This window comes from Micropterus salmoides, unplaced genomic scaffold (genome assembly GCF_014851395.1).
Source record: "Micropterus salmoides isolate LMB-PRFRI ecotype aquatic unplaced genomic scaffold, ASM1485139v1 Ms_hic_scaffold_12, whole genome shotgun sequence".
NCBI lineage: Eukaryota > Metazoa > Chordata > Actinopteri > Centrarchiformes > Centrarchidae > Micropterus > Micropterus salmoides.
The window spans coordinates 448,973-462,585 of NW_024040263.1; the positions used below are offsets into that span (position 1 = coordinate 448,973).

General features: G+C 38.3%; 1 protein-coding gene across 1 annotated transcript; it reads right to left on the minus strand.

Annotated features, from left to right (window-relative positions):
• Positions 1 to 619: 619 nt before the first annotated feature.
• On the minus strand, positions 620 to 13,256 carry LOC119898589 (syntaxin-10). The gene is made up of 9 exons (XM_038712717.1): positions 13,116 to 13,256; positions 12,524 to 12,599; positions 10,204 to 10,297; positions 9,401 to 9,495; positions 7,664 to 7,726; positions 6,682 to 6,783; positions 5,273 to 5,379; positions 3,757 to 3,851; positions 620 to 3,575 (listed from the first exon to the last, which is right to left on the minus strand). The coding sequence occupies exons 1-9, from the start codon at positions 13,148 to 13,150 to the stop codon at positions 3,499 to 3,501; spliced, it is 744 nt and encodes a 247-aa protein (XP_038568645.1). The 5' UTR covers positions 13,151 to 13,256; the 3' UTR covers positions 620 to 3,498.
• Between the last annotated feature and the right edge of the window lie 357 nt (positions 13,257 to 13,613).

Below are 13,613 nucleotides of genomic sequence, written 5' to 3' on the forward strand. Positions count from 1 at the left end.
GAGCCGTAATGTGACGGTCATATCATCACCAACAGTCCAAAACCTAAAGATATTCAATTAACATTTATTAAAAGCAGAGAAATACAGCATTAAGCTGGAGCCAACAACTGTTCAGCACATAAATTACATAAATGGTTATCAAAATAGTTAGAAATAAATTTCCACGGCATGAGTTTGAGTTTGAAAACATCAGTCTTTTAGAATTTGTTATAGATTTAGTACAAGACGGCTAACAGTGAGAATTTATATTTTAATTTAAATATCACTAGCAGATGTATCACTGTGATGCTGTCAGTGTTGGTCTCTCGCTCCTGCAGTTTCACAGGACGCCTGTTACATGTCTAAATGTGTCTGACTCCTGACTGCTGCCTGGTTATTTTCAGAGCTACTTGCAGTTCATAAAGCCACCAGGGACTCGCGCTCTGCTCATTACAGCTAAAGTAAATGTAATTTCACATGATGGTTGTGCTCTCAAAATAGGATGTGATGATGTTTCCATTTTGAAGAGTGACTCTGAATTAAAACTCACTCCTGGAACATTTGCAATTTGGTGGACGCTTTTACTTAAAGAACAAATCACAGAAGGAACTGGAGCAAAAAAAATATAGTGAAACTAAGCCACTGTACAAACATCAATTTATTTAAAAAAAAATCTGCAGTTTAGTCACTTCATGTTGAACAAGTTTAATGAAACTTCAAATCCCACAAAACAATTTCAAACACCTCTGAGTGTCAGTTAGAAAATAATCATTCAACTCACTTTATGCAGATGTAATGTTTTTTGTCAAAGAAGCAACAGCTGCCACGGAACATTTATTCTTCATGTAGTGTGTGTGTGTGTGTGTAAGTAAATACATTTAATATAGCAGAGCAGTGAATTGAAAAGCAATGTGCAGACACAAGCGGTTTGACAGTGAACTGCACAATTGCAGCCAATATTGTATTAAAAAAAAAAAAGCACATTCAGATCCTCCCAAAATTCACCTCTTTACAGTTTCACCAGCAAGAGAGACGTTTACAATTAAACATGTCAAAGTCCGGTTACATTCAAGACAACTTCCCAGTCAAAAGCGACTCGTTGTGTTTAAAGGCTGATCAGTTAAACAGAATAAATGAAATTTGGATCATTGGCACTTTAGCTACAGATGTTGAGGTTCATCAGCAGTTTTTAACCACTCATAGGCCAGTTGAAAAGGTTTGCTACATTTTTCTAAAAGAAAGTAAGTCGTCTGTGAAAAACTGATTTGCCTCATAAGTCACTAGTGTAATTTATGAAATAACGCAAAGTGACTTATGATGTAAGTTTTCAGTTTTCACTGCACTGATTCATTAAATACAGCCTATATCCTTCAGAATAAAACAAAGACTAGAACTGAGCTCACAATACTCTCCTATGCAGTTGTGATGTTACAGTATCATGCAATTAAAATCAGACGCAGTCAAATCTAAACAGAAAAGCACTAAACAGCTTTAACTTCACACAGGAAGTAAGGTGTATTAGAAATCATCAGATGTGTTTCCAGATGCCTTTACCTTGCATCGTTACCTTGAGGTCTAACAGTGACTCATGACTGGAGTGGAAACCACATGAGTGCTTCATTTATGCTTGCAGCCATTTTCAAGTATTCTGCTAATTTTCCCTACTGAAGCATTTAAGGACTGAGGGCTTGAATATGTAAAAGCACATACAAACTATGAAGATTAAAAGAGCTCTGGCAGTGAGGAAACTCAACAGTGAGACATCCCTGAACCCCCCACAAACATTTAAATCCTGGGCATGTGACCTCTGACTCTTCTGGTTAATAGGTTTAGTAGAACTGTCACAAAACTCTTTAGTTCATCATTTTTCTCTAACTGCTTGAGAAAAGCAAACATTGAGTGTAAAAAAATCTGAATCACACAGGATTAAAAATAAGATTGAGTCTGCATAAAGCCTTTGTACAGGAATCATGTTCATTTACACACATTTAAAGCATCAGTTTATATTTATACAGCGCTGCAACACACCCTAGCGTGGGTAGTGTTGCCAGACATGACACAAAGAAATAACATGACCTACAGCCTCCAGTAGAGGGAGCTGTAAGCCTAAATCTGGGCTGAGTGCGGAGACATCCTGCCCAGCAACTGTTCGTACTCTCATTATTAGCTAAAGCTTTTCAATAAAACAGGCAAACCCATTTGCTATGAGCCAAGGTTGTCTCTCATCACCCAGTGAGAGTAACAAAGCCTCAGCCAATCATGTGCTTAACTGCCTGCAGCAGCGCGAAGGCGGCTGGCTGCAGACCTGACTTCACTCCACAGAGACGGATCACAATCAGGGCAGGAAATTAAACGTTTCTGTCTGCCGGCCCGAGCCCGAAGGATCTGTACATTTCTGACAAAGTGGCAGGCAGAGCAAAGCCTGCATTTCATATCAGGGATGCGCAGCCTAATGTCATGCCTATAAGTCTACATGTTTTGACCAGAAACACCACAGCAACTGATTTTAGAAGTGACTAACTCTTCCTTCCTGCCTGAAATGTGTTAATCAGGGAAATCAGCTGCTGTTATGTTGGACTGGAAGGAAAACCTGCAGGATTTTGGCCAACTATAACTTTCCTAATTTAATTGAGGACTAGAACTTAACACTCGGTGTTCCACCCTGATTCACATGTAGGCACATAAACGTACTGCACATTTTACAATATAAAAATATATTTAAGGCCACACTGACAACACCCAGTCTCCTCCCTTCCGCACGGCTCCCGTCAGCTTAAAACACAAATAACTGCATTTTTCTTGTTTAAACTGTTAACAAATCCATATTTATCAGCATTAAAAAAACAACACTTTTTGGCTGGTAGCCCGGTCTCACCAGCCAACTGAAATTATTGTCACAATAGTTGTTCTCAGAGACATTTTCTTTACAAAAACTGTCAGATCTGTCGGAAAGCACTATAAAAACTATTTACTAACAAAACAGATCAGTTTTGTAGTTCTGAAGAAAATAAATTACAAGTGTTCAAATTCTGTTGTTTCCTAACGTTTTTACAAAATCATTTTTACTGCCGCTGAACAGTTGTGTGTAATTTTTAAAATTGCGATGCGACTTGAAATATCTTGAATACGTCTTGATTTGTTAAACCTTTAGCAGATTTGTGCTTTTAACCTGACAGCAGCAGCCTCCTGCCCTGACCCTCCCAATGAGTACCATTGTTTCCAACTACTGAAATGCACCAATTTGTAATCCATAATACCGCTGGGATTTTTCCTGTGAGGCGCTTCTGTCGAGAGACCCCAGCTGTGTGTTGTTTTCTGTTTTCACTAGAAGCATTAAAAGCAGAGGGGGGTGGACAATTATATCCTGACACCTCTCTGCGGGTCATCAGTCTCTCCTCATTGTGAAGAAAGGGGGGACGGTCTCTCTCCTCCTTCCCCTCCCGTTCTTCTTCTTGTGTCTGTCCATCCTAACAGGGAGGAGTCGGCAAACGTAGTCGGGAGGTCAAAGGTCAGCCGGCATCAGAGAGCGAAGAAGAGGATGAGGACTACAATCAAGATGGTGACCAGCACACCGATGGCACACCACTGCCTCCGACCTGAAGAACACCGTACGGTAGATATTTAGATACAATAAAAAAACAAAAAACATCTTCAGCAAAAGTGACTGAAAATAATTGTTTATTGGCGAAAATTTGTAGTAATAGGTAGTAATTAAAAATAATTACCCAGATATTTTGCATCACTGATGAAAATGTATCTGTGTGTGTGTAAACTTACTGCTGGTCATGTGAGACACCTTCTCCAGCTTCTTTAGGACCGAGTCCATACGGGACGATGTCTGGTCCATCTCGTCTCCAAAATCCCCCAACATACTGAACAACAAGCACACAATCATTTAAATAAAGCAAAGTGTCATCACAAAAACCTCACTGTGGACACCTTTCAGCAGAAGCACCAAACACAGTTGTGAACGCACATCATTCACACATTTTTCTAGCAACTCGGAAACTTAATGTACTTGGAATCTTATTTAGCTCCTAAAACCAGTTATTTATGATCGAGCCTGTTCTTGGCCATTGCAGACATTTATAGCTCTACGGGGATGTAAAAGAGAAATGAAATGTAGTCTGGGTGTGTAAAATCGAGACTTCTAAAGGGATTGCTGGCACCTTGATATATCCCACAATATTAAAGTGTTGGTTGAAACGGATAAACTGACAGTTTAGCTTTTCATAGAGCCAGTAGTGGGTCTAAAAATATAACATTTGAACGTGAGGATATTGCTAGAGTAAAAGTAAAAGGGGTTAAATTACTTTAAAGATAATGGGGCCTGCTGGTTTAGAGTCACTGTTTACTAATGATTAAAAAGGTGATAGTTTGTGTACGCTGCTGCTAACTCTGTTTCACTGTCACTGTTGTTCACCAACTGCTGATGTGAAATGAGTGGAGAGAATGTTATGTTACAGTAAGCAAAAATCATTCCTGCCCTACTTCCTGAACACGTGTGCCTGTTTAGTCACCCTTCTGCTGACAAAACAAGTCCAGATCCTGGACAGCCGCAGGAAACATTTATGGGAATCATACATTGACCAAATCTCCCTCTGGAGAAAGGATCAGAGTACTTCATTAATAAAGCATGGGCTATCAAAAGGCTTCATTATTCAAACATGGCCACTGAAAGTCTTATTACTAAGCAGTAAATGGTTACAACTACACTACTTAATTTCAGTTATGATTTACTACGTTTCCCAGAATTCCTTTTGATAACTCACAAATAGTGTTACAATCAAATTACAAATAGTTAAGAATGTCTTGCTTTCAGCAGAAGGTGGCATGTGGACATACAATGGTATAAGCTAGCATCTTAGACAGATGCACTTTTCTTTTGATGGTCAGGGACAAATGCTGTTTCTAATGATTATTTTCATCTTCAATTTATCTGCTAATTATTTTCTTGAATAATCCATTTCTCTTCATCAATAACATGTCAGAAAATAATAGGAAAATCTAAATTTTTCAAAATCATTATTTCCCGAAAGCCCAAAGTGAGGTCTTCAAACTGCTTGTTTTGTCAAAGCAGCAGTCCAAACTCCAAATACATTCAATTTACTATCATGTAAGACAATAAAAAGCAGCAAATCCTCTCAATTGAGAGGGTGAACACAAGAATATTTGTCACTCGTTTCTTAAATGAAACTTAATCAGCTTAACTATTTTTATAAACGATCCATTGTTTGTCTATTGACTAAATCAACTTTCAGCTCCATCAGGGATTGCGCGCGCGTACACTCACATAGCCTGCTCGTCGAGCTCGTCCCCGATGCGTCCCGACATGTCTTTGAGGACTCTGATGCTGCCTGACACCAACTCCAGCTGCTCATCCTGCTCCTGCATGATCAGCTACAAACACACACACACACAGACACAGTTTGTCTTCACCCTCAATGTGTTTTACCATTTCCCAAAAATATATAAATGTTACTCCTATGTACCATTTACCCCACACCATATCTAATTTTTCATTAACATAGGAATTTAGCCGTTTTAGTGAACACAAAGCACTTTCTAATTTGCTTTAAAGGGTGCCACACACACACACACACACAGTTGGTAGAGCTGATGAAACTCCACTCTATCATTAAATCAAAGGTGCGAACAAACGCAATAGTTTTTATTGAGTGCACACTCAAACCACAACCTGATACAGGCTGTGAAGAAGCTGTTGAACCACAGGAAATAGAAACTATGAGCTCATACTCTGACACTGAAAATAACCTTCACACGTATATTTAACCCTCTTTCACTTCATCCACAGCATGACGCGTTGTAAAGCTGACAAGATCTTATCTACCTCATCTTTATAAAAAAAAAAGACTGCATCAGGATATCCAACGCTCTCTGTGCTCATTTTGTATTCTTGCAATGTGATCCTTTGATTAAATGGTCCTCCTCATCTGTTAAACATAACCTAATAAAACAAACATTCAGTCTGACAGTTAAGAAGTCTCATTTCACATGAAATTCTCTCTCTCTCTCAATTCAAATTAGCTTTATTGGCATGAATGTGTAACAACAATATTGCTAAAGCATCATACATACTACATAAGAACTATCAACCCCATACATTTCATTAAACAAGTAATTAAAGCGTAAAGTAATCAAAGCGTGTGTGTTTGTGTTTAAAAAAATAAATATATTAAAAACATTACATAAATTAAATAAATGAAACAGTAACGTGTGTGTATATATTAATAGACAAAAAATTAAAAAGATTAGTAATTAAAATAATAAAAAAAATCAGTATCAAATGTAAAAACAAAACAATTACTAAAATATCAAACGATCAAAATAATAATAATTTGAAAATTATTATTATTATTATTATCTCTCTCCCTCTCTCAAAAAAGGCATACAACACAAATTCAAGTGTTTGAAAACGCACATTAGCAATGTGGAACGACTTTCCTGGAAGAGACAAGACATTATTTAGTCAACTAATCCTGGTCACTTATCTGCTGCTGCATGTAAACTTCTCTTTACGCTTTATTGATACTTAATTTCTCTTGGCAAATTGAATGCCTTAACAACAAAGAAAAGCACAATAGAGATATATCAAACCCACAAACAAGATCTTACTCTTCCACTCTCTTGTACATTTTCTCTCTCTTTTATTCCATTCATCAATTCTCCGTCTCTCTCTACCTGTTGTTGTTCCTGCTGCTCCTGGATGTATCTGGAATTTGCAGACACCATATGAGCGTCCAGTCCCGATGACCTGTCCTGTCCTGAAGAAGTCAGCAGAGCCTGGACAAATACACACAAACAAGGCATGGGCTTAGCAGGGGAAAAGTGTGTGTATTATATTCTTTTAGTAGTTGCAAAAGCAGGCATTAGTTAGTTTGACAGTTTGCTAACTGCTACTGACTACAACATTTCAAACCACAAGGTGCAGCAATCAATTGTTTTTTGTATCAAACTGAAATGTGTCACATCAGCTGGAGAGAGTTAAAATAAATTCAAATCAGCTGATGTAAAAGCTGTTAAAATTGATGAGCTAACTTAAAACAAACAAAGAAAACAAGTCTATGTAAACATAGATGATATAAGACACTACAGCTGATGTCTTCAAATGACAGGTTACTCCAAACCGCACGACATCTACTCATTACTTCTTCGTCTTGGGAGCTTCATTTTGGCGTATGAGCCCAATGAGCAACTTTTATAGGAATAAACGGGGAAGTTTGGTTTGTTTCTTTAATCATTATGATCAAGTTTTTCTAAAGTTGTCTTTTTGCCGTTTCCACAGTAGAGAGGGAAACCTGTGGACAAGGGGAAGATGTGCAGCACCAGTCAGGACTTGAAACCAGGATATTGCGGTTATGTGTTATTCACTTTCTACCACTGGGTCTCCATGGTGCCCCAAGTCTCGTTTTGATACCGGTGCCAAAGCATCATAATGGCACTATATTAAGAAATTTCAGACGATACGTAGTTCTGAACTTAAAAGCAGTGGTTCATGATGTACGAGCACAAAATGCAAGTTTTTCATAATTCAAACCATATAACTAATTCAGTGGTTCTCAAACTTGCAGGGCATCAAGTTTTCAGAGCACCACTGCTCTAAGTCATTACCTTTTACCCAGTAAGGTCTATGTAGTTTTTGTGTCTATAACTGTCCACCAACCTGTCTGTTCTTCTTCTCTGCCTGAGCCACAGCTGAAGGGCTGGACAGCTGATCTTTCATCTCCTGCGCACACGCACACACATACACAAGAAAACAATTTACAACTCTCACTCCACAATGTTTCACAATTGTAGTAAAAATCACTTTAAAAGCCCAGCTCAGCGCAGACAGCTTCATTAATGAGATTTTCTGCTGCTCTTCCAGAATCGCCGGCCGGCATATCAAAGTGTCAGAAAGTCTTTTGTTCCCCCTCAGTAAAGCTCTTTTGTTTGGCTCAGATGACTCAATTCTCCTCAGGTCTATTTTAGGGATGGTACCTTTGCCTGCAAGACCCATGTGTTAGAAACAGACTCATATTTTCCATTGAGCCTAAGTGCCGACATTGATTCAACTCAGCCGAGTCAGGTGCTAAACAGCCGCAGTGCAGGTAAACAAGCTGACAGGTATTGATCGATAATCAACCGTATGTCTCCTTACAATAAAAACACAGTGAAAGCACACTCTGTGCTTTAGTTGTGGGAGCTGCTGCTTTGACCGATGTTTGACTTTACCTGACCTGAACAGTCTGTGTTTAAGTAGAAACACTTGCACACACAGTAGTTGCCACAACACAACAGGGGCCTTGCAGGCAATGTTTGTGTAACTGTCTCTCTTCCAACATGGCCACTTGTAACCACTGGTAACACCTTTCAAAAGAAAACATACTTTCTGCGCAGAGGTCAAGCTCGTATATAAATATCAGCAGCCTGCTGCCCCAGATGTGTGTAAGTTCAAACTTAACCTAGTTATAACTTAAGTTATTACTAAGTTGTGATTTATAACATTACTAAAATAAAAGCGGTTGCACCACAGAGATAAGTTACAACATAAGCCTGAGTAAGTGTAAATCATAAAATGTCAAAGAATTATACTTACTTAAGGGTAGAACTGAATTTTGTGTTTCTCTTTATATATATAAAAAAAATTAAATAAAAAAATCACCATAAACTAGTGTAAAAAAAACATTCATCAGAAGTTTAATGCTCAAAATTGTCATATAATTTATCATTAAAGATTTCTTAAAAATAGTGTTAAAATCTCGTCACGTCTCGATCTCGTGAACCCAATCTCTAATCTCGTCTCGTGGGTTAAGTGTCTTCGTCACACCCCTACATTCAGGCAATCCCAAACTCATTTTCTGTGTCCAATATCACGTCCTCATTCACCACTGCTCCCCTTATGATATGTAGTCAGTAGTTTACACTAGAGTGAGCTTTTAAGTAAGATTTCGGACATTGAAGTATAGTGTTACACAGCTGTTCATCTATAAAATGCAGTGTATTGCATTGTGGGACTTTTAGCATAAAATAGTGTACATGCCATATACTTTTTTGTTTCACTGTGCGAATTTGTGAAGGTACTATACAGTGCAGAACATTATCATTCACAACTCAGTAAAAGATTGGACTGTAACTATAGCGCGCTATATAGTAAATAGGTAGTGATTTTGGACACAGCCACTAATCGCACAGGTCAGGATAGGAGAAATAATAAAATCTTGAAGACAAAATCTTCAATTATACATGGATCTTTATTTAACAATATTAATATGTATCATTTTATGATATAGTATCCATTTAGAAACCGTATACATAAACCGAAACTTTGCTGAAGCATTTCATCTCGCACAAAAGAACATGCAAAGAGTAAGATGTGACATCCCAATAAATAGAGATAGCAAAAACAACAAAACGTTACCTGAACAGATTTCCTGGTTCGCTCCACAAAGTCTCTCCGCTCCTGAAGTTCATAGTCACCCAGTTTGAACTTCCCTGGGTTCGACTCCACAATATCTGAACCAGTTAAGGACCAAACATGTCTGATGACCCTCCATCTACTAACTGTTAAAACTCTGCAGCACTTTCAAACACTTGAATATGAAAAGTCACAAGGAAACGGCATTTTAATGCTCTCTTCCCTCTGTAATTTAGCACATATCCGGTTAAAATAAGGTGTCGCAGCGGAATATAACACACATGGCAACTGGTAAAGTGTTTCAACTGCTCAAGGTACTATCACTCTCAAGGTTACTGAATTATGCTAAAATGTATTGACTGCCTGGTGTGTGTATAGTGAGAACTGCTAACATTGTGTAAAAGTAATAAAATCTGTTCAGTCCTTTATTAAAATCCTGGTGACCTCTTTATATAATTAATACTGTTAAAACCAATTTCATTTTCTCCTGTCAAACAAATCTAGCATCCTAAAACATAATAATAGTCACAACCATAATAAGAAGTTCAACCATTAAATGGAAGCAGGTTGTCTCTCTCCTTCACCAGACAGTCTTTCTTTTTCTGATCTTTGCTTAATGATCATGTATGTAAAAATGGTTCTGGCATTTAAAAGGTTAACACATCTCCCGAATAAGGGGAAAGATACATAGAGGAAAGGGTGAGAGTGTGACACAAAGCATCTGTTTGTTCTAAAAATACTGACGGTCATGTGATAGTAAGTGTTGGGGGGGATGAGGGAAAGATTTTTTCCTGTTTGAAGGATACTGATGGTTTCACTGAGGTCCTCCAGATCCCAGTCTATGGCCCTCAGACAGTTCCTCAGTTCATTAGTACTCCAGTCTAGCTCATCACGACTTACCTGAGATCACAGAAACCAAAACACACATGCTAATTACACACACGGCATCTACTCCACCTCCATGCAAGCCATTCCAACCACACAATTCACCAGAAAAGCAACTTCACAATGTCACGCTTACAAAGAAATTGAGAGTGGTTGGTAATTCGAAGGTCTGAAAGCAAGCCATAAGCTTCGCAAACAGTCATAATGTCAAGATGCTTGCGGTGAGAATTGGTTTACGTGTAGGACTTCAGCCATGGAAGTAAGGAATGGAATGTGTGAGTGCATTTTACTCAAACTAGACAATGTCGGAAAAAAACAATATTTACAAAATATAGATTTAAAGAGGCATATCCAATACTAATAATAATAGTTTTTTTTTGTATTTTAAGATTTGAAGCACACTCTTATATTACAGGAATGCTGTGTTTTTAATAGCTTACAGGCGAGCGCTGCATCCTCTAAAGTTAAACGTGAATTAAATTCTAATGTTGAAATATAACGTGTTCATATTATTTACACTGCTAAAAAAAAAAAAAGGAAAAAAAAAAAAGAAGGGAACACTTAATCATCACAGTGTAACATCATGTCAGTTAAACTTCAGGGATATAAATCTGCACAGTTAGGAAGCATAAGCGATTGTGAATCACTGTCACTTGTTTTGTGCAAATGAAAGTGACAACAGGTGCGCTGGAGAGGCGACAGAAAGACGACCCCCCCAAAAAGGGAATGGTTTTGCTCAGTGTGTAGGCGGTTCTTTGATAACAAAGGCATTAATGCCACTGACAAGCCCTCACATTCCCCAGACCTGAATCCATTTGAGAACCATTGGGCCGTTATATATCAGTGCATCAGACAGTCCAGGAGCTCAGTGATGCCCCGATCCATCTGCCAGCACATCAGGAGCGTGCACAGAAGTCGTCGAGAGTGCATACAGGCACGTGGGTGCCATTCTCACTACTGAGTCACATTATGAATTGCTGAGATGAAAGTCACGCAAGTTGGATCAGCCTGTGTTGTTCAATTGTTTTACTTTGATTCAGTCAGTTGGTGATTTGGATTTTTGTTCTCAACTAACGAATGTACAGTAAAGATATTGAACTTTGAACTATTTGTTCGAGATCTGATGTGTGATTTTAAGTGTTCCCTTGATTTTTTGAGTATATATATATATATATATATATATACACAAGCAACAGCCTTAGAAAATTGTTTGTGAAGGATAACTAAATAAAAACTACAACTTTGACAAAAGCAATGACTTTATAAGTTGTTGTTCTTTTCTACCTTTTTTGTATTTTCATGTATATGCCATAATGTATTACATGTCTTTCCAAGTATTAGCAGAGATTAAATTTAAAAACAGATTTCAACTAATGCTACCCAACAACTGATCAAAAAGGGATCATTAAAGACCTCGATCAATTATCTGAAACAATTTTGGATTACAGAAAATCCTTTCAGTGCAGTAGGTGGTTGGTATGTTGCTTCAGGCATTGACATCAAAAGGTTGTTTTGATGAGATTTATTGTGATGTACAGTATGCACATTTGACTAAACAGTCTTTCAACTTCATTTTAAATTAATTCACAACTGGATTTAGACGTTTCTCACTTGTGACTGGACTCGTAATATGCCTAAAAGACCTTCACCACTTTCACAATGCATACATCACATTACAAGCTAATTATGAAACAAATTAACCAATCTGACAACATATGTTGCATAAAGAAACCCTGCGAATTCAGGAAATTTAAGCAAATACAGAAGTTGTACGGAACAAAACAGAAATGAGTTAAAACAAAATACATGTTTGGACATGAGGGACAACCAAACTAATGAACACACTTACACATTAGTAAAAGGTTAATACAAAATATCTCCAATAATATAGTAACTATGATATTTGAATTTGACAAACAAAAATAGACTATTAGGGAATTTTCCTACACTTTTGACGACTTCTGTTCATCGGTTTTTAGAATCTCCCTTTAAACTTTATTTTTTTGTATACAATTTTCAATCCTTATATATTAGAAAGCATGTTTATCTGTGCCAGGTGTGTGTTGTCAAATCGGTGAATGTATCTCCCTATTCCCTTTCATGCATTTCAGGTGTGTTGCGCTTTCTTGGCCGCCCAGGCTGCCCTCGCCTTTCGGGTGTGTTATTGACATATGTCTCTCAGTGGTGCATAGTTCATTCAGCACAGTGATTTCTGCAGTGATACTGTTGAGGGCTGCTCACCTGTGACCCATCCTGCAACAGTTCCTCCCATCTATCAAACAGGCCCCGAGCACGAGAGAGGGCCTTCTGCACCTCCCTGGACGGACGGTTACACACAGACACACACACACACAAAACATGAGCAATACGAAAACTGTTAGACTTCACCCTTCAGACACCTGGCTGTTTTTCAAGTTAAACTCTGAGACTACGCCCCTCGTATAACTAAAACAAACACTCGAGCTACATTTCGCATCCTTCTCTAACTTCGCAACGCCTTGCAAACTGCCTGACAGCAGAGTCCCAAAGCTGCTCAGCGGTTTACAGTGAACGCCGGGTGAAACAAAAACGAAGTTCAGATATCACTCAGTGCGGAACCGAGTCTTGTCACTCGTCTAAACAAACATCAACACACGGACTAACTTAACTTATCTGGGCTCAGCTGGTAGCGCTGATGCTAGTTAGCTTCAGCTAGCCGTTGAGCTAACTTTGCTAATGTAACTTTGTCATTGAGGAAAACCAATTCAGTGTCGGATTAAGCTTTGGATGCGCAATTGTTTGAATTAGCCTGAGGTGACACTGAGTTGTATGTCTTAATTTGTAAATGTCTTACCCCTTCACAACGAAAAATGGGTCTTCGAGCGACATGATGCTTCCGCTTTACTCCCGGCGCATGCGCACTTCGCAGGCAGAACTATTTTAGTGACACTTGCAGTCTGTGGCGGTTGTGTAGAGTTGATCAACGTCTTCTTCTTCTTCTTCTTCTTCTTCTTCTTTGGGTTTTTACGGCAGCTGGCATCCATTGAGTTGCATTACTGCCTCCTTCAGTTTTTATTTACCCTTTGCTTCCATTCATACAAAATCTGCCTATCTAATCCAGTCGCCCTCAGAAAACCAAATATCCATTTCCTACCCTCCACACTTTCTCCAAAACTCCAATAAACTTTTTACTGTATTATCTATCCGTCCTATTTTTTTTAACTATGTTACCATTTCTTGTCTTTCCTGAGTAAATTTCCTGCATGTTATAAGAATATGTTCTGCTGTTTCAGCCTCCTGACATTGTTCACACATTCCTGTAGGATGTTTTCCTGTAATTAAAAGTGTGCTG

Bases quoted from the DNA above. Each gene is read 5' to 3' on its own strand.
- LOC119898589 (XM_038712717.1), bottom strand. From the start codon at position 13,150: ATGTCGCTCGAAGACCCATTTTTCGTTGTGAAGGG. The intron at 12,600-13,115 runs GTAAGACATTTA...CCGTCCGTCCAG, and splicing joins CCATTTTTCGTTGTGAAGGG to GGAGGTGCAGAAGGCCCTCT. The intron at 3,576-3,756 runs GTAAGTTTACAC...GGTGTTCTTCAG, and splicing joins GGTGTCTCACATGACCAGCA to GTCGGAGGCAGTGGTGTGCC.